Source organism: Rana temporaria, chromosome 9 (assembly GCF_905171775.1).
Source record: "Rana temporaria chromosome 9, aRanTem1.1, whole genome shotgun sequence".
NCBI classification, from domain to species: domain Eukaryota; kingdom Metazoa; phylum Chordata; class Amphibia; order Anura; family Ranidae; genus Rana; species Rana temporaria.
In genome coordinates, this window is record NC_053497.1 from 38651941 (window position 1) to 38673756 (window position 21816).

The following is a 21816-nucleotide window of genomic DNA, read 5'->3' on the forward strand; positions in this document are numbered from 1 at the left end:
CGTGAACCCGTCCTGTCCCGGTGTTTTGCCCTTGGAGGCCTGGTTAATAGCAGCCAAAACCTCTTCGTCAGTGATATCCCTATCTAAGAAGGTTCTATGTTCCTCCAATAAGGACGGAATGGGCAGATGTTCAACGAATGCATCAAACTCCTGTTGACATGTGACCTTACCATCATTATATATCCTATTATAAAAGGAATGGAATTCCTGCAGTACTACTTTAGGATTCTGCGTAAAGGAACCGTCTGATTTTAGGGATGTGGGGAGGGGGCCGTCTAGGGGCCAACCTAGTTGATATAAATTTACCTGGTTTATCTGATTGGGAATAAAATCTTGCCTGAGTCAAGCGTAGTTGTTTTTCTGCCGTCGTAGTAAGGCAGATGTTTAATTCCAAACGGGCGGACTCAATTCTATCCCTTAAGTCACGATGGATTACGTTTGTGCTCTTTGAGTAGGGCAGCTAACTCTTCCTCTTTTAGCCTCAGCAGGGCTTTGTAATGTCTCCTATACCTGGCTGCTATCTGGATCAGGATGCCTCTGATTGTAGCTTTGTGTGCGGCCCAGGTGCACATTGAAGAAGTATGCGACGGATCATTCAAAGCAAACAATTCTTTTAGCGCAATTTCAATATCCAAGCATGTAGCCGGATTGCTGAGGTGGGACTCATTTAGATGCCAGGTATAGGAGGCTGCAGGACAACACAGGGAAGTTAAAGTAACCACTACATGATCTGACCAGGAAGTTTCTAATATTTTGGAAGAGGTGCAAACTGGCAGGGACCTAGCGGACGTGAAGACATGGTCTATCCATTAATAAGTCAGGTGGACATGCGAATAGTAAGTATAGTCACGATTGGAACCGTTGAACTCTCGCCATATGTCAATCAGATCATTGTCGTGTAGTAGTTTCGCAAATTTGGTACAGAGTTTTGAGGGCCTCAAAATTTGGCATCCTGGTGGACATGTCTTGTCAAACATCGAGTCCAGGGCAATGTTGGAGTCCCCACCCCTTATCAGTGTTAACGGAAAATCCACTGTGCACTTGAAAGTGCAGTTACTGTAGATCTGAGGGGAAGATTTGAAATGAGGGGGAAGCTCTGCTGATTTTAAACATCCAATCATGTACAAGCAAAAATGCTGTTTTTTATTTTCCTTGCATGTCCCCCTCAGATCTTCAGCGACTGCACTTCCAAGTGCACTTGCAGTGAAAAGTGGATTTGCCTTTAGTAAATAAACCCCAATGTATTTTCACCAGATAAAAAGAACTATTTGGTCAGATACAGTATGCCCACATAATCTTTCTCAGTCCTCAGATCCTTTTAGACCTCCCATGTACTGGATACTGAAGGGTCATCGTCAGCATTCCAAAGCTATGTTTGTATATAGAATGCAATAAGAAATACAAGACTGAAATCAGAGCAGCGGAAATAGATTACAAGAGATACATTGCCGAGGGGAAAAAAATCCCCAAAACATTTTCAAATATTTTAATAGCAAGAAGGCTAGTTCAGAACAAATCGGGCTCTGAAAAAATAATCAGAATAATTCAGTCACAAGTGTCAGGAAGAAGTCTGTTGTATTATATACATTATTTTCCTATATTTAAAAGAACGAAAAGGAGAAGTATAATAAGACAGTAATGCTAATAACATTATATTGAATGAACACTATAAACAGGGAACAGACGATCAGTGACACTGCCTCTACCCGTTCTTCAGCTCCTGTGACCTGATCGCGGGACACCGGCAGGGATCGGTCCCGCGGGCGCAGTCATGGAGCTTCAGACCAGGTTGCGAGCGCAACCCACGGCTGGGCTTTTAAAGGCGACGTACAGGTACGTGCCATTCTGACGACGTATATCGGCGTTAGGCGGTCCATAAGTGGTTAAAGAAATATTCCTATATACCAAAAGTCTTATGTTTAAAGATATGCAAAATATTGAATTGCTAGGTGCTCATAATTCAGTCAGTAGAGGGAGGTAAACAGTTAGGCAGCAACAGGTATATGTCAGCATGTTGCATTGAGGTTTCAATAGCAAGAAACTGCAAGCTCAGAAAAATAAGGCCTTTCTCTTCAAGCTAACAGTGGTCAGTAACAAGTGAACAGAAAACCTGTGGAACTTAACGGGGGAGAAAACATATCTCAGAAGAGCGATGGATAGCGGAGTTGCTGTTGGGCAGAGGAGAGAGGTCAATTGTGGAAGGATCCTCAACTGATTTCAGGTTAAAATTTTGCAGGATAAAAACGAGGAAAATAAAAATCTCCATTCTTGCCATTCCTTCTCCTAGGCAGATTCTCCTTCCTGTAGAAAAAGAGAAGTAATATTTTGTACTCGTGTCTAAAAGTTTTGATGACTTTCAACAAGCGAAGTGGAGTAAAGACCTTTGTCAGTGTACAAAGTGTCTATCCCCATACATGTCAATGTAAGTACAAAAGTATTGGTAGTTTCAAACACCTTATAGGAAAATCGTATGCAACCCAGAAATAGATAAAAATCTAACTATCTATCTGCCATCTGTAGACTGATTAAGCCTCATACACACGATCGGATTTTCATCGGACAAAGCGTAGGACTTTTGGCCGAACGACGTTGGCCAAGAACATGTCTTGCATACAAAACAGCAAAGAATTGCCAACAAACATGAAACAACATGTTTTTTTCAGCTCTTTAGCGCCACCCTTTGGGCAACTTCTGCTAATGTTGTGTTATGGTGAGCATTGCTTCTGAGCATGTGTGTTTGTACTTTGGAGTTTTGTCCGATGGAATTGTGTACACACAATCGGAAAATCAGACAATGCACATTTGATCAGAACTCCCCCCCAGCACTGCCACTCATCCCACCCCCATCAGTACTGCCACTCATCCCATCTCTCACCAGTACTGCCACTCATCCCACCCCCCCCCCGCCAGTACTGCCATTCAGCCACAAGTACTGCCACTCATCCCACCCCCCCCACCAGTACTGCCACTCATCCCATCTCCCGCCAGTACTGCCATTCAGCCACTAGTAATGCCACTCACCCCCCCCCCCCCCCCCACCAGTACTGCCACTCATCTTATCTCCCCGCCAGTACTGCCATTCATCCCAACTCCCCACCAGTGTTGCCACTCATCCCATCTCCCCGCTAGCACTGCAACTCGTCCCATCCCCCCCCCCCCCCACCAAGGAGTAAGAGAAGGAACCAAAAATAGAGAATACATGGAAGAAAGAGGAAAAGAGGAGGAGGAACAAAGAAAAAGGGAGAGATAGAATAACAGAAAGAACAATGATGTCTAGAGAGAGGAATGGGGGGGAAAAAAATTAGGATAGAGAGAGATAAAAGGAAAAGAAAGGAGAACAAAGCAAGAGTGGTACATTCTAAAATGTACCATAAGGGTTTTCAATACTGTATGAATGGAAGGGACTCCGGGAGCGCTAAATGTACGTGGGTTGGGGGCGCAAATTACTTGTCTTGCCTTGGGTGCTGACAACTCACGCTATGAAATTTTACTGTTAGGGGTCCCCACAACTTGGGAAATTTTATGAAGGACTAGAAAAGTTGAGAACCACTGCTCTAGTGGGGAAGTAAATCCGTATCCCTAGTACATCAACAGCAATCCATATCGATGGTGCTCATAAAAGAATCAGAAAAGCTAACATAGTGTTAAATCATTTAAAAATTATTTAATAAAAAACATAAAAAGATAATAACTTAAATTTTTCAGTGACTGGCTCTAGTGCACTCAGTTTATTCAAGGTGTTAAAGTGGAGGTCCACACAAAAAGTGAGTCAGGCCCCCCCCGCTGTCTTCTGTGAAACACGCTGGTTCTAGAATACAACGGGGACCAGTGAGGATGCGCCGCGCGACTTGCGCATGCGGTGTAGGGAACTGGGCAGTGAAGCCGCAATGCTTCACTTCCTGATTCCCTCACCGGGCGATTGCTTGGCTTCGGCTGCCGAGATTGCGGTCACCATGGACAGGTAAGTGTCCATTTATTAAAATTCAGCAGCTGCAGTATTTGTAGCTGCTGGCTTTTAATATTTATTTTTTTAGGTGGACCTCCGCTTTAAGGAACTCTTGGGTGTTGTAACAGCAACCAGGGTGTAAACCTCCTCTGTGTGCACGCTGATGTCACCAGGCCCTGCCACGTCACGTGACTTTTTCAAGGCGTACTCCTTGAACAAAAGCATGTAGTGTGTGACAAAACACATTTGAGCATATTTATATTGCACTGTTATTGTATCATACTCTATTGCCGCAACTTTGTATTCTCATACGTATTTTTAACCCTTTTGTATCAATGTTATTTTTTAATTAAAATATTGATACATTTTTGGATAGTGCCGATGTACTCCCAACTCCAGAGGGTTATCGTTTGTAGCTGTCTGTCAGGGATGAGGGCACAATACAACAAAAGACCAGATTATCTCTCAACATTTATGGAACTTTGTCCCCTCAACAGTACACATACCTGTAGAAAATGGCATGAAAGCCTCATTTTTTTTAAATCGGCCCTTCTCATCCAGAAAACGATTTGGGTCAAACAAATGTGGGTTGTGGAAGTATTTTGGATCCTTCAAGACTGAAGTCAAAAGTGGGAAGACGGTTGTTCCCTAAATGAAGATAAGGAGAACGACATCAAAACAGTGAGCTATCCATTCTACTGATTTACTGTATGTTATAGATTGATAACATGGTGGTTAGCACTGTAGCCACCCCATATATATTTTCTATCTTACCAAGGGTGTATCATGAAAACAGTGGGCCCTATGCATTGATTTAAAAAAAAAAATGTGCACCTATGCGAAATTGTGCTATATATTGGGTGTGGTTTAATAGAGTCCGAGATGACTTGCATAGTGAAGAATTTGGTCATTTTAAATGGGGAATGTACAGTGAGGAGTGTATAGAGGGTAGTATGTGCAGGAGAGGAGTGTGGAGTGTATGGTGGTGGGTAGTATGTGCAGGTGAGCAGGGCCGTTTGAAGGAATCCTGGAGTTCAGTGCAACTGCACGCTTCGGCACTGAACTCCAGGATTCAGCTGTGCGGCTCTCCGTGCGGGAGGAGGGGGGCTCGCGGGGAGCCTGTGAACATAGCAGCAGGCAGACAGGCGAGCCAGCTTGGGGGCCCCCCTCTAGCTCGGGGCCCCAAGCAATTGCTTGCCTTGCCTGTCCTGTTGCGACGGGCCTGCGGGTGTGGAGTGTATGGAGGTGAGTAGGATGTGCAGAAGAGGAGTATGGAGTGTATGGTTGTGGAGAGTATGTGCGGATGAGGAGTGTGAGGTGTATGGTGGAGAGTATGTGCGGGTGAGGAGTGTGAGGTGTATGGTGGAGAGTATGTGCAGGAGAGGAGTGTGAAGTGTATGGTGGTGAGTAGTATGTGCAGGAGAGGAGTGTGAAGTGTATGGTGGTGAGTAGTATGTGCAGGAGAGGAGTGTGAAGTGTATGGTGGTGAGTAGTATGTGCAGGAGAGGAGTGTGAAGTGTATGGTGGTGAGTAGTATGTGCAGGAGAGGAGTGTGAAGTGTATGGTGGTGAGTAGTATGTGCAGGAGAGGAGTGTGAAGTGTATGGTGGTGAGTAGTATGTGCAGGAGAGGAGTGTGAAGTGTATGGTGGTGAGTAGTATGTGCAGGAGAGCAATAAACAGTGTCAGATTTTTTTTTTACAACTTTATTTTTACATTTTTTTTTCATATATTTTATTCACAATAGTGGACAGTATCAGTAGGGCAGTGGACGGTGTCAGTAGGTTTTTTTTTTATTATTATTTATATTGTTATCTATTATTTTTTTACAATTATTATTATTATTATTTTTTTTTTAGTAAATGTTTAAATATTTTTTTTTTTTTTTATTTACTGACCCCTGATGCCCTTCTCCCTCTGAAACATCCCCCACAGCAGTCGAGAAGGAAAGCTTGCAGCACTGCAGGGGGAAACGGGGGCGGGAAGCAGGGGGAATCAGCAGCGCACAGGGTGATTAGGGTTTGCTCAGGCTCATCCGGAACACCCTGTGCACACTCCTGTGGTCACACTCCATAATCAGCTCACCTTAGTACTTTATTCCAATAGCAATGAAGTGGCTGCGTACATGTAATCTCCACCCAAAAAAGAACATTACCATTCAACCTTGATGGGCTTGTTCACAAAATCAGAGTAGGTGAACTTGCCCGTCGGGGGTGAAATGCATTTGGAGAGTGTACTATTTTTGCAGCCAGTTGACAACTCACAGGGCCCCCAGGCAATAGGAGATTATGGGGCCCCCAGGCAATAGATTATGGGGCCACACAGTATACACACACACACAGTATACACAGAATACACATACACACACTGAAAAGGTCCTGGAGAGGCAGGGCAGCTATAATCTTGGGATTTTTTTTTAAAACACAGATTTTTACATACTGTCCCTGGCAACCTTCATGGGGCCCCCTAGTGGCATGGGGACCTTGGACAGTGGTAAGTGCCCGAATGGTCGGCCCGCCCCTGCTGTGCAGTTGTTCAAGGACCGCAGTGCAGACTCCTGAGCTCACCAACGTACCAGTTCTGGACTCAATACAAATATTGACCATTATAATATAATGTTCCAATGTGTTGGTGTGTCACAGGGCCTCCTTTATTAACAAATTAACAAAAGTAAAAAAATAAAATAAACCCTCCAACCTTGGGAATGGTGTAGCCTCGGAAGTGGGTGGTTTGGGCAGCCGCATGAGGTGCTCCTAGTGGTGCAATATCAGCAAATCTCTGAATCTCATGTATCACGGCATCCAGAAATGGCATCTTGCTCCTATCTTCCACAGATGGGGAGCGATCTGGGCCAATCACCTCGTCTATTTCTTTCTGGACTTTAGCTGAGAAGAGATAAATAGATGTTTAGGAAGAAAGGTTTACTTTTCAACATCAGTGCATCCACAATCATTGTGCCCGCATTTTGGGATATTTGCAAGAGATTGGCCATGCCTCCGAGTAATAGAAATGTTACTCAGCATTTTTCATAAGAGCTGAAGTGTAGAGCTCCACCACCACCAGTCAACATGCAATTCAAAATTTTCAAGCAAACCATTTTACGTTCAATAAAAACATCATAACAGGGTCTGTCTTCTGGTCTTTGCTCTGAGTTTGGTGGGAGGAGCCAGCAGGCTTTTTTAAAGAGGAGGTCCAGTCTGGGTGAATTTTTTTTAAAAGTCAGCAGCCACAAATACTGTAGCTGCTGACTTTTGCTATTAGGGCACTTACCTGTCCAGGGAGCCCACGATGTCGGGAGCCCACGATGTCAGCACCCCAGCTGATCTTCGGATTGACTCCCGGGTGCTGCCGCCACCCTTCCTGGTAAGGGAACCTTGCAGTGAAGCCTTTCGGCTTCACAGCTGAGTCCCTACTGCTCATGCACGAATCGCGCTGCGCTTTCTAATTGGCCCAGTGGCGGGGGAAGGAGGCGGGGGCCCGAACTTCCGGGAGATCGGGCCGTGGCCCTGTCTCCGGAAGTGGGGAAGGGGACCTGTCAAAAACAGGTCCCTGTTCTCCCCTCCCCCCTGAAAGGTGCAAAATGTGGTACCGGAGAGGGGGAGGAAGTGTATAAGCAGAAGTTCCACTTTAACCAATTGCCTACTGGGCACTTTGACCCCCATCGCTGCAACATTTTGAATGACAATTGCGCGGTCATGCAACACTGTACCCATATGACATTTTCATCATTCTTTTCACACAAATAGAGCTTTCTTTTGGTGGTATTTAATTATTACTGGGTTGTTGTTTTTTTCCAAAAAAAAAAAAAAAAAATTTTTTGAAAAGAAAATAAATTTTCATAGTTTGTCATAAAATTTTGAAAACAGGTACATTTTCTCCTTCACTGATGGGAGCTGATGAGACTGCACTGATGAGGAGCACTGATAGGTGGAACTGATGTGGTACCATTGGTGGGCACTGATAAGGCAGCACTGATAGGTGGTACCAATAGGTGGCACTTGTAACACAGCATTAGAGGGCACTTATGAGGAGGCACTGATGAGACAGCACTAATAGGTGGCACTGATAGGCAGCACTGATGGGTGACATTGATAATGAAGGCACTAGTGGGCACTGATTAGCAGCACTGTTGGGACCAATGTCCCTTTACCAGGTTATCCGCTTTCTTCTTCTCTCCTCACACTATCAGCACGAGGAAAGAAAAGCCGATAATCGGCTTGTGTTTACATCCTGTGATCAGCTGTCATTGGCTGACAGCTGATCATGAGGTAAGGGGCTGCTGTGATTGGCCCTTTACCCTGATCTGAGAACTCTGCGATCACTCAGCGCGCAGTGGTGTGTGGGCAGCATTAGCAGTTGCTTAAGTATGCATGTCTAAGGCTGGGTTCACACGAAATTGGATGCGGGTTTCCCCGCTATCCAATTCGCATGTCAGGAGAGTGTTCCCGGCTCTCAATGGAGCCAGTTCACACATCTCCGGAGCGGCTCCAGAGTGAATTGCACAGGAGTCCTGTGCGTCTGCTGGTTAGTTTCAGGTCCAAATTCATACAAAAATTCGGTCCAAAATCGTTCCTGAAATGGTGAACAGGGACGCACCGGACCCCTACTATGAGCCGCTTCATATGACAGTGTGAACCCAGACTAAAATTCTAGAACAAAATGATTAATGGCAGTGAAAGCTAATGAGAGGTGTAGCAAAAACAGTACAGATCAGTAAGATTTGTTGAGGATTCAAGTTGTTCAGACAAGAAGTGAAGAATATGCTGCAGCTTCGAAGGCTTTTATTGTGGATATTCCAGTTTGTAAGGAATTGAGAGGAATCATTTTCAGCACAGAAGAGAACTTGCTACAAAGTTGGAAAAAAAGGCAAGAGTTCAGGCATTTTCAGCAAGATCAGTCATAGGAAGATAATTAAAATCTGATGGGCCTCTCATACCTAGAATGTCTGGATGCTTGAGAAAAGTCCTCAGACCAAGTCTTATTGTTGTACTTGTGGTTTCGGTGCCAGCAAAAAATAAATTCATCACTGTGACGAACAAGTTTTCAAAGTGAAACTCTGTGTTGGGATTATCCTTCTCCTGAAGACAGAGCAGAAATCACATACTGAAGACCTTGAAGAAGAATTCCAGGTATTTTTACAAAAGACCAGCTTTGGCCAAGGTACAATGCCCTGAAAAAGTATTTATACCCAGGGCTGATGATAGGGGGGGCCACCAGTCCTCCTGTATGGGGCCCAGGCAAACAAGGGGGTCCAGACACCAGAGAAAATCATTGTGGTCGGATGGAGGGGCAATTACAGAATTACTTCCCCCGGACCGATCCCCCTCCCTGTTCTGCCTGCTTTTGATCCCCCCTGTGTGCCCCCTGTCACTGTGCTGCCCCCCCCCCTACACACACACAGCATTGCTGGCTTACCTGTCTCGAAAAAAATAAATTAAAAAAGGGCTAATTCACACAGGTTCTCTCTTATGTTTGTGTCCGCAAATAATGATTTTAGTGTATTTGTTTGTGAAAATATTGTTTTTATCCCTGGGGGACCCTGTCAGGTAGGCTGTACGGGCCCCCGTGATTTCTAACAGCAGCCCTGTTCATACCCCTTGAAATTTTCCACATTTTGTAATGTTACAACCAAAAATGTAAATGTATTTAATTGGGATTTATGTGAGGCCTATATAAGTCAGATGCAAGCCGCGCACCTGTCATTGCAGCGAGAAGAGGCGACGTGTCAACATCGGGAGAAGAGAAGAAGAAGAAGACGTCACAGCACAGAAGAAGACGTCACAGCACAGAAGAAGAAGACGTTGAGCCCTGAAGGAGAAGGCACCGGACAGCGGGAGGAAGAACCGGGGTGTGCCGAGTCAACAGCGGAGAGCGGCGAACATAGTAGAAGACCCCCGGAGAGTGGAGAAGACCCCCCGGATAGCGGAGAAGACCCCCCGGATAGCGGAAGAAGAAGCCCCCCTGAGAAGCACACCACCCCCCGCCGAAGACTTCGGAGGAAACCCGCCAGGGGGTGGGCGCTTTTATAAAAGCCACCCCCCGGGCGGTGGAAGAGAACCAGACGGCGGCGAAGAAGAGCGGCCCCCACCTGAAGACTTCAAAGAAGAAGCCCCCCCCCCCTGGTAAAAAGAGCTAAAGAAGACAGGGGGTGCCTCCGGAGCAGACTAATAAATTATTTTAAAAACCCTTGTGTCGTGTTTATTAACTTTAAAATTTTTCCTCCAGGTGAATGGGTAGGGGTACGATGTACCCCATATCCATTCACTTAGGGTGGGGGGCCGGTATCTGGGGGCCCCCTTATTAAAGGGGGCTCCCAGATTCCCATAAGCCTCCCGCCCGCATACCCCGACAACCAACGGCCAGGGTTGTCGGGAAGGGGCCCTGTCCTCATCAACATGGGGACAGGGTGCTCTGGGGTGGGGGGGCCCCGCAAGTGCGCCCCCCTGCCCCCAACCCCCCCATGTTGAGGGCATGCAGCCTGGTACGGCTCAGGAGGGGGGGGGGGCGCTCGCTCGTCCCCACTCCTTTCCTGGCCGGCCGGGTAGCGTGCTTTGGATACGGGTCTGGTATGGATTGTAGGGGGACCCCCTACGCCATTTTTTCGGCGTAGGGGGGTCTCCTTACAACCCATATCAGACCTAAGGGCCCGGTATGCTCCTGAGGGGGGAACCCATGCCGGATTTTTATTTAAAATCCGGCGGGGACTTCCCCCTCAGGATTTATAACAAACGCCGCGAACGTGTAGAATTGGCGGGAATCCAAGTCGGATCTCCCGTCGCTTCTATGACGCGCTTGCTGGAATGTGCTTGTACTATTCCAGCGCGAGTGCGAGATGTCGGCACCCTGTCGCCGAGAATCAGCGCGATGCCGTCGTGCTAAAAACACATTCTCGGCGGCAGGCACTGTATGTATGTATTTGCCATACCCGTGGGATCCCCGTGCAAACTAGAAATCACTATAGAAATCAGCAGGTTCTGTGCAAAGCAACTGCTCTGCTACATTGTGAACAAGGGAGGCTGCTTGCTTTATTGAGAACATGCAAAGTGTTCTCCGAATGGCACTCATGGCAAGCAGGAAACCTCTGTTCACTAAGTAGCAGGGCAGACACTGAGCACGGGACCCATAAGCTAGCGGCAATGAGTGTAGTAGCAGTACCTATTATCATGATTTCCAGCTTCCAGGTAGATCCTACAGGTATGGTGTATATATATATATATATATATATATATATATATATATATATATATATATATATATATATATATATATATATAGCACTACCCCCGAAGGAGCTGCTGGTTTAGATTTGGGCCTGTCGTTACCTTACTGTTCCATACACTCGCTTCAGGGGTTGGTCTTGAAGAGTTGTCCACAAAAATTTATGCACCAACACAAAGTCTCTTTCAAGGGTTTTATTAACAAAGTTCTCAAACAGAGGGGTAGAAGGACAGGGAAAGACTCATTCACTTTCACTTTGCGGATCACTTGTACCACTTAGATCCAGAAGATTAACTCAGCTCCACACTGGATTTTAGCAACCACCAAATAGGCCTACTCTCACCGGCCTAGCAGCTGATGCGAAGCTCGACAAAGTCTCTGCCACAGACTTGATGAGTGTCGTCAGGCCGTCCCACGATTTACTGCCACAAGATCATGTAACCGACTGCACACTCAATATAGTTCCAACAGAAGTTACACGACCTACGGTGCCAAGCATCTTTCAGCTGGACCAGCAGCACAGTGAGGTAAATTCGCCAGGGTAAGTCCATCAATTGAATCCCACTGGTTCAGCTTCCTTCCATAGATAATGTAGTGAAGGACCATCCCTGGATCAGTAGGCCCCAGAAACTCCTGGGCCTACTCTTAGTTGCTAGGCCTCAGGCCAGCCAAGGTGGCATGGGTGGCATGTTACCTCTATTTCTCCACCGTCTAGGGTACTGGATGAGAGCTGTAAGAAAGTCAATGTCCACACTGTATCTTTTTCTGTGCTTTGTTACCAAACGGGGTAAAAATGGTAAAAGTAGTAGTAGATGAGTAGATAGAATAAGTGGTAGGTAATGGATTCAAGCATACAACTGGATTCTGGAAACAGTCCTGCTTCCAACGACAACTTGCATCGCCACTCCAGCCAGAGTAGGTTTAGTGCACCTGGATAGGCCTCTCCCACCAGCCTAGCAGCCAGGGTGTCACCCGAAACTTTAGCAAAGTCTCCGCCACAGACCTTTCCAAAGATGGAGATATTCTCGGTCCAAAATCCTTCTCAACACTGGATTAAGCTCTCGGCTCTCCCTTGAACAGCTTTAGTAATTTTGGGACTGATAGGCGACCATCATTCACTCTCTTGAGATACCAGCCTCGTGCTCGGTATTTCCCCAGACAGGTTCTTCATCGATTGGCTTCCTTCCTCAGGAAGGACAGCACAGGACCACTCTGAATTGCAGACCCAGTCTACACACTGAGTCCACAAGGTAGATTATTTGCTCCGGACCAACGTGGTCCCGGAGCCAGGAACACTTCAACACACACCCAGGCCAGGAGGGCCACACACGGGGGTGGTGGGACGACTGCCCAGGACAGGTGGATGGCAGCGAAAACGACCCCAAACCAATGGGGTCTGCCCCTAAATACCCCTCCCCGGCATTCACAGCGAGGCTATCAACCCTCCCGATTGGCTGCCGAGGAGAAATATGCACACTACCCTGACTCTACTGCTGCCACCTGTTGGTCTGGGGTGGGACCAACTCCCCAGACAACGACAATGTACACACACAGTACAGCCAAAGCTGGATCAGAGGCCCTGAATTTAGCCAAATAAAAATGGTCAGAGGCAACTAACCCTCTGACCACCCTCTAAATTTACAGCAGCACCTGCTATGAAAGTAGCCAGGCGCTACAGGTATATGATTTGTTGCCAAGCACATCTTACCTCTTCCATCTGTATTAGGAAACAGTCAATATAATCCCTGGGACAGTTTTGGTCCAGGGTTTCTTGATGCTCCTTGACCTTCTCCTTTACAAATGCTTTCACAGTGGAGAGATTCTTCCATGCTTTTTGAAGAGGTCCAGGCAAATGGTGGAAAAGTTTTGGGAAAGCATTAAGTAGCTGAAATAAAAATAACCAATTATAAGCTGTCTTAATATACAACACAAAATCACAATAAATTATTATCCATTCAGTTAGCAATATTTTCATGGGTTGGCTTGTATAAATGTGCTTGATATCCTTTTAGGCAGCTCAGAACCACTGTATTTTAGCTCAGCTATAACCTAATAGTAAAGATTTCCATTAGGCCCCGTACACACCATAGAATCCATCCGCAGATAAATCCCAGCAAATGGGTTTCAGGGGATAGATCCTATGGTGTGTACACGCCAGCGGATCTGTTTCCGCGGATATATCTCCCCTGGGATGGATTCCAGCAGATCGAATATTTGCTGACATGCAGAACATATCCATCTGCTGGAATCCATCCCAACGGATGGATCCGCTGGTCTGTACAGACTCACCGGATCCATCCGTCCGAAGGGATCCCCCGCATGCGTCGTAATGATTCGACGCATGCGTGGAATTCCTTATATGACAGCGTCGCGCACGTCGCCGCGTCATAATCGTGGCGACGGCGCGACACGTCATCGCCAGAGGATTTCGGCGCGGATTTCAATGCGATGGTGTGTACACTCCATCGCATGAAAATCCTCCGAAATCCTCGAGAGGATTTATCCGCGGAAACGGTCCGCTGGACCATATTCGCGGATAAATTCTATCGTGTGTATGGGGCCTTAAAGTTACATACAGTTATTTTGGGTTTGTTCATTTTCATCATTGTGTAAAATGTCCATGTTGAACATGGAGGGCCATATATAAAGTAAAGGGTGGAAACATTATATACTTTCTATGACTTCTAAGCCTAGATGGTATCTAACATTACCAGACACTTCTGAGCTGCACAATTAGCCAGTGCCTCCACGCAACATCCTAAAGCAGTGAACTCTCTAAATCAGTGGCGGTGCGTCCATAGTGGGCTCAGGAGCACCGCCGCCTCTCTCCTGCACCCGTCACTCAACAATAGATATATTCATGCATTGCATGAATATATCTATTGTCACCGCTGCCGCCCACTGTTCATGTGTCCGGCCCCCTGTTGAGTGATGGTCATCTGAATTACAGCAGTGGGTGTGTTTTGGAAGTGCCTGTGGGCTCTAATCGGCTTCCAAATGGTTCCCTGTTTAAACAATGCTGTGTTAGGGAATTGTTTCCGTAACACTGACCCACCTCTCAGTCAATCAGGTGCACCGGGTCTGGTTACCCATCAGGCGTCCAATCATAGCAGAGATGATATCGAGGATGGGAAAAGACATCGAGGACTTGGAGGGAGCAGAGGGAGCATGGAGGAGGACGGCGCTGACCCTAGAAAGGTAGGTGCCGGGCGGGGGGAAAACTGGCTGCATTTGTTGGGGAAACTGGCTGCATTTGATGGGCACAGTGGCAGCAATTGATGTTTTTTCTCAGTTTGTTTGCACCCCCCCAAAAATTGAGGAGTAAGGGGGGCCAATTCCGTTTTTCTCCTGTTATTCTCTAGCTTTGAATGGTGCTCAAAGTCTAAAGGTGATCACATCTAAAGCATGCTTGTTCCGGGTCAGCAACTTGCTGTGTATTGAAGCAAGGGGAATGATAACATCACACTATGTATAAATATAAGAACATTCCACACACCATGAGTAGGGTTGCCACCTGTCTGTGTTTCACCCGGACAGTTTGGGTTTGGAATCATGCGTTTGGGTTTCAGACTGCCTAAAACCCGCACACGTTATTCAGACCAGACTATGGCTTCCCAGCAGGGTTGCTGGCTGCAGTTGTGTAAGCCAAGAGTGTCTGATACACTCTTTCACACTGTCTAAAGCCAGCACTAACAATTAGCCCTCCCCCACACAGACAGGAGAGGAGAAATGGCTTCATCTGCTCCTCTTCCTCCTGCCCCTACCCCTCTGTGTCTGCCCACACTCCAGCAGTCTTAGCTACATCTGGATAATAGGTGCTGACTGCCAAGGGGTGAGTGAGCTCACAATCCATTCCTGTCTGTGACTAAAGTCTCCCACCTTCTCTCTCCTGCCTCTGAGTGAGTCAGGGCTCGAGTCCTGCGTGAACGCGTGGGAATGGCGTCCCTGCACTTTTTTCACAGCAGGAACGCCGTTCCCTTTGCAGGACTCGAACCGCGATTCCTCGATGCCGCAATGTCTCCTGGGAGCTTTTGTCATTGTTCCCAGGAGACATTGCGCCTGCCGCCCCCCCTCCTTCCCGCATTATTTGCTTTGAAATCATTGGCCGCTAGGACCAGAATCCTAGCAACCAATGACGCTTGCCAAATGCCGATGCTCGGTCCACCTCAGCTGCGCCCCCTAATTCCGGCTCCCTCAGTTCCTCTCTGCTCTGCATGCAGAGCAAAGCAGCGGCCACCCTGACCCCCTCATCCTTGTCAATGCAGCGTTTCTTGCAGAAGCCCGGCAGAAGGAGAAGCCAGTCAGAGTAGAGGGAGAAAGTGTGCAAGCAACCCACAGTTTACAGAACGGGACAGCAGGAGAGAGGTATGTGTACAGTCCATCACTGAGCACCACTGCCCCTCTAGCCATCCTACGGTCACCCAAGCCATCCCATGGTCCCCCTGTCCATCCCTCTGTCCATCTCACTGTATCTCTGTCCATCCCACAGTCCCCCTGTTCATCCCTCTATCCATCCCACTGTCCCCCTGTCCATTCCACGGTCCCCCTGTCAATCCCATGGTCCCCCTGTCCATCCCTCTAGCCAGCCCACTGTCCCTCTAGCCGTCCCACGGTCCCCTGTCCATCCTACGGTCTCCCTGTCTATTCCATGGTCCCCCTGCCTATCCCACGGTCCATCCCACGGTCCCCCTGTCCCTCTGTCCATCCCACTGTCTCCCTGTGCATCCCACTGTTCCTCTGACTACTCTGCGGCCCCTCTGACCACTCTGCAGCCTCTACAGGGCTGTGGCAGGGAGAGAGCAAGCAGTAGTGGAATAGGGCAGCCATGAGGTGGGTGGTGGGCTTTGCTTTTCCTAACATTCACCTGGCATGGATTAATGGCCATCACTCCTCAGGACTCTCTGCAGGGGGCACCATCTGTGTGCCTCCAGAGTGCTTCTTTACTTCCTCTACTTACTTTCTCCAGAGTGCCCCTTTACTTTCTCCAGAGTGCCCTTAATACAGTAGTACTAAGGGGGCACGCTGGAGGAGAATGTAAGGCGCACTCCAGAGGATGTAATTAGGCACTTAGGAGTCACCCCGGAGGATGTAAGGGGGCTCTGACTAAGTTAGTAACGCCAGAGTGCCCCCTTAAAACCTCCAGGGTACCCCCTTAGTGCCTCAAGAGTGCCCATTTACTTCCTCCAGAGTGCCCCCTTACATCCTTTGGAAAGTGCCCCACCACCAAGATGGTATAGCAGTGTCTGACAGACTATCAAGAGGTGGTATTGCACTCCTCTTCCTCCGCTCTCCACTAACTACCCCCCGCCGTACACTCCGTACTTCTCTCCTGTACAAATTACTCCCCCCCGCCATACACTCCGCACTTCTCTCCTTTACATATTACCCCCGCCATACACTCCGCACTCCTCTCCTGTACATACTACTCACCACCATACACTCTGCATTCCCTATTTAACATTACCACATTCTGCACTATATAAGTCATCTCAGACTCTCTTTAACAACACCCCCTTTAAGCTAATATTTAGCACAATTTAAGACCACTGTGGTGATTATTCTGTTAGTTTGACAAGTTAACTTATTTTGTTTTTGTAAACTGGCACTTTACAATAAATGTTGCACTATATTTTCTGTGAAATAAATATATGCATATGAGCGTATCATTTTTTTTTGTTTTTTGGTGGGGGAGTGGGCTTGACCCCTGGAGTGAGTACACAAAAAGGTAAATCAGGGTTCTCAGAGCATCCCTTACATCAGAGCTATGACTAAGCATTGGTTATCAATGTGAAACTAGTTAGCTCTATTACCCCACTGTTTGCTGTTTTTTTCTTGCTTTTGTAGTTTTTTTTACCAGAATAAAAGGCACCACCTTTTTACCTTTTATTGGAGTGCGACTGTCCAAAATTTCTTTTCTCCCATTTATGCTCTGTGCATTGCCTGCACCCACTGGATTTTGGGCTATTTTATTCACCACTGAGGTACATCATCTGGAGCGGCGGTTCCTTCTTTCTATCCCTTACATCAGAGTTCCCCTTTACACCAGAGGCCACAGTGTACCCCCCTTACATCAGAGTTCTCAGTGTTCCCCCTTAGATGAGTGTTCCCAGAGCATCTCTTATGTTAGAGTCCCCAGAGTTCTCCCTTACATCAGAGTCTGCAGAGTCCCCTCTTACAGTGTAAGGGAACTCTGCAAGTTCAGATAAAAAAGGGGAACTCTGTGGCCTCTGATGTAAAGGGGGACTCTTGCGATCAACTTTATTTGACTAATATATGTATAGTTCATACGATAAACAAAGATTGCTGAAGAAAAGGTGGCAACCCTAACCATGAGGCCGCGTACACACGTTTGGACAAAACCGATGAGAATGGAGCGAAGTTCAGTTTCATCGGTCCAAACCGACCGTGTGTATAGCCCATCGGTCTGTTGTGCTTTGGTCCAAAATTTTAAAACATGCTTTAAAATCGAACCGATGGCCCGCTGCCCGATCGGTCCAAACCGATGGTTAGTACAGAAAGCATCGGTTCAAAACCTGCGCATGCTCAGAATCAAGTCGACGCATGCTTGGAAGCATTGAACTTCATTTTATTCAGCACGTCGTGTGTTTGACGTCACCATGTTCTGACCCGATCGGTTTTTGGAACGATGGTGTGTACGCACATCAGACCATCAGGCCACTTCAGCGGTGAACCAATGGAAATGGCCCGTCGGACCATTCTCATCGGTTTGGAACGACCGTGTGTACGCGGCCTGAGAGTCTGACTGGATCAAACAGCTGTAAGGCAGAAAAGCTGATATAGGAAAAAAATGTATTGCAAAGGTGCAAAAATGGGGTTTCAAATTCAGAATCTTCTCATTCCAGAACTAACTGCCACCTCTACTGATGATAGAAATAGCCTTGCAAGGCTTAGAAGCCATCTATAGACATTTCACATTCATTGCTTACTCTCAGTCCAGCTTTACAATATAGAGACACACAGGTGTGTTTACCTGTCCAACTAGTGAATTTACTATTCTAAAAGATTCTTTCAGCATAGCAAGAAGGCCAAGAAAATTCTTGTCTTTATAATCAAAACGTTCACCAAATACGATGGAGCATATCACGTTGGATACCGCCAGAGTCAAGAGGTATGTGGGGTCAATAGGTAAACCTGGAAAAAGATTGAATTGGTGTTGTTAAAGTCGTATTAAACCCTCAGTGTTTTGTAGCCTAATGCCGCGTACACACGATCAGAAATCCAGACGAGAAAAGTCCGATGTGAGCTTTTGGTCAGAAATTCCGACCATGTGTATGCTCCATCAGAATTTTTCTGTCGGAATTTCTGCCAAGAAAAATGTGAGTTCTTGGAGGAAATTTCAATTGTCTGTATGCAATTCCGACGCACCAAAAACCATGCATGCTCGGAATCAAGTCGACACATGCTCGAAATCACTAAACTTAATTTTTCTCGGCTCGTTGTACGTCAACCCCATTCTTGACGATCGGAATTTTGTGCGACCGTGTGTATGCAACACAAGTTTGAGACAAAATTCAGTCGGAAAAAAATCCACGGTTTTCTTGTCGGAATTTCCGATCGTGTGTACATGGCATTACACATTAAGCACGATAAAAGAAACATTCCCTAGTAAACTGTTGAAGTAAATAAGCTTGTGAGCAAACCAAACTGATGAATTAAAATCTTCTTAAAGAGGTTTTAAAGGTAAAAAAAAAAAAATTCTAAATAGCTTCCTTTACCTTAGTGCAGTCCTCCTTCACTTACCTCATCCTTCCATTTTGCTTTTAAATGTCCTTATTTCTTCTGAGAAATCCTCACTTCCTGTTCTTCTGTCTGTAACTCCACACAGTAATGCAAGGCTTTCTCCCTGGTGTGGAGTGTCGTGCTCGCCCCCTCCCTTGGACTACAGGAGAGTCAGGACGCTCTCTACGTTGCAGATAGAGAAAGGAGCTGTGTGTTAGAGAGCGTCCTGACTCTCCTGTAGTCCAAGTGAGGGGGCGAGCACCACACTCCACACCAGGGAGAAAGCCTTGCAAAAAAGATAGAGTAGTGATAGTAAATATATAGTAGTAAGTTCAAAAAAGTTCAAAAAAACTGAGTGCTACAATGAAAGGATCAAATCAACCTACCATGTAGGGGCGTAATCACACGTGTGATTGCTGGTGCTGACAGGAAGTTTAAATAGCCTTTATGGCTAATTAGAGCAGCTGGGAAGGCGCTTGAAAGTAACCCTGCTCAGCTGTGACCGATGAGGCAGAGCATTGCGCCATATTGGCAGCAACCATCTGCCTCAAAGTTCCCTGATGAGATGGCGGGGCTGCGTCCCACGTCATCCCGCCACCGGCGCGCATGTAGCCCATCCCACTAAATGTTTTCAATAAACAATAATTTTTAAATACTCACCTCGTCTGTCCTAAAAATCCTGAGGGCTTATGCTGTGCCTATGAGCACTAGGTTTGTCCTATGACATATAAAATGCATGAGTATGAGTGTAAAACATGCATAATATTAGACATAATAACATATAGAATATAAAATGTCCATTGTGCTGACAAATCAAAACATTATCAAATGTAAGTGCCGCACTATATTGAAGTAACCAATGTGATAAGACACATATAAATAAAGTGCATGAACAACTTAGTGCAAAACATGCATAATATTAAACATATTAAATAATATAATATAAAATGTCCATTGTGCTTGCAAAGCAAAATCCTGTGATGGTGCTCCAGAGTTGACAAGGTGACAACAAACTTGTGTTCCCCACTGTGTGAATCTGCTCACCTCAGGGCGTTTGGTCAAAAAACGCCTGTGAACCACCCCTGGGTTCTATGTGAATTAAGCTCTTTGGGATCCTGAGATGTCCAGCAGTAAGTTCCTCTGTCCATATATAAAAATAAGGTCTAAATAGTGTTTTATTGTTTAAAAACTGATTTTAATAAAAAAAAAAATCAATTTGGGTACTCACATCTTCCAGGTGCTGAAGCGCGCTGCGCACCACTATAGCAGATAAAAATAAAAAAAAACGATGAGATAGCTTGTCCGTTTGCAGCGTTCAAACCTGCTGCCTTCTGCACCGTCCTGTCCCCTCCCTTATGCGAGTTAGACGCAGGGATCAGTCACGTGTCTTCCTCAGGGGGATTCTATTGTACATCCTAATCTAGCACACTAGAGGGTGCTACACAAGCTAAAGGCAAATCCTTTATGTGCTTCTAAATCCTCCTGTAGATGATACTCAAATAACACCCAAAGGATAAAAGACTGATAAAGTCTGCAAAATAAAATGTTAAACGCTACAGCCAGCATTCCCAGATAAAAACAAAACACAACAGCACTCAATGTCCCAATTCCTGCCAATCTAAAGGTGCAGACATCTACAGCCTCGTACACATGACCGTTTTTCTCTGCAAAAATTGCTTCTTGCCGAGATTCCCATTTGTTTGTACGAGGCTTTCAGGTTTCTCTTTCAGGAAATCTGGCCAGAATCTTGACGAGAAAAAAAGAGAACCTGCTCTCTTTTTTCTCGTCGAGATTCTTGTCGGCCTGTTTCCCGACGAGAAATCCGAGAGTTTGTATACTTACCTGTCGCCGTGGAAACCCACGCATGCTCGAAATGACTTTGACTCATGCGCGGTAGCTTCCACGGCATAGGTATGGTGAAGCAAGATGGTGGCGATGGCATCGAATGTGACGAGCGCATGCTCGTCGTACGCGATGACGTCACCGCATTCTTTCCTTTCAAGAGAACCGTGGTTCTTTTGAAACAAAAGTCTGTACACTCCGGCGGCAAGAGTTTCTTGCCAAGAATCTTGTCAGGGAAAACGACGGGTTTTTCCTGACGCGATTCTTGCCCGTGTGTACAGGGCCTAAGGATCCTATGGTGCAAGGATCCCCTCACTCCATACGCAATACCACATAAGCAATCAGTAGTGTAGAGAAGGACCCTTTCTCTCTGTGTGGAAACAGTGGTCTCTCTGCAGAGGCCTGCTGGTTCACATGTAGAGTTCTCCAATCAGAGAGCAGAAGCTTTTCTGATTGGAGAATTTTAGCTCTGATTCAGCAATGGGCATGCAAGACCTCTGCAGAGATACCACTGCTTTCACACAGAGTGCATGGATCCTTCTCTGCAGTATGTTGGCAGGCTTCTCTACGTGTGCTGGTTTCTAAAAGACAATCTATATTAAAGCCTACCTGCTTTTTTTCTAAATTCCACTCCAAGACACTGAGACTCTTCCAGAATCCGCTCTTCAATACTTCTCTTCCCCATCCCGAAATTCCTCAGAGTGGTGAGAGAGAAGCGCCGTAGCTGTTTCCATCGTTCCCCGTTACTCAAGAATATTCCTGGTAATGGAATCACACATCATTTAAGAATTCCTAAACTATGTATACACTGTATGTCATCACCATGTAACATCGGATTGATATCTACCATAGCCCTTAAAAGCAAATTCAGCCGCAGGTACTTTTCCTCTATCACTGAAGACATCTGCATTGTCTACTAGAGCCTCCTTCACAGCATCATATCCATGCAGGACAACCACTCTCCTGCTCCCTAGATAGACAGTGAATACATCTCCATGGATCTTCGCAAGCTACAACAAAATCAGCAGAAGAAAAGTTGTACTTTATATAATTGTGCAAGATGGCTCTGTAC

The 21816-nt window shown here is 46.3% G+C and overlaps 1 protein-coding gene across 2 annotated transcripts in view; it reads right to left on the minus strand.

Annotated features, from left to right (window-relative positions):
• Nucleotides 1-1472: 1472 nt before the first annotated feature.
• The window catches only part of LOC120913345 (cytochrome P450 2C8-like), a 39435-nt gene continuing 19091 nt past the window's right edge, over nt 1473-21816 (minus strand). For both annotated transcript variants that reach the window (XM_040323218.1, XM_040323217.1), the window contains exons 3-10: nt 21592-21754; nt 21354-21503; nt 18154-18314; nt 12871-13047; nt 8881-9022; nt 6642-6829; nt 4453-4594; nt 1473-2301 (exon numbers count right to left, since the gene is read on the minus strand). In XM_040323218.1, the coding sequence (XP_040179152.1) occupies nt 2120-2301; nt 4453-4594; nt 6642-6829; nt 8881-9022; nt 12871-13047; nt 18154-18314; nt 21354-21503; nt 21592-21754 (1305 nt within the window). In that variant the 3' untranslated portion in view covers nt 1473-2119. The remainder of the gene's footprint in view (nt 2302-4452; nt 4595-6641; nt 6830-8880; nt 9023-12870; nt 13048-18153; nt 18315-21353; nt 21504-21591; nt 21755-21816) is intronic.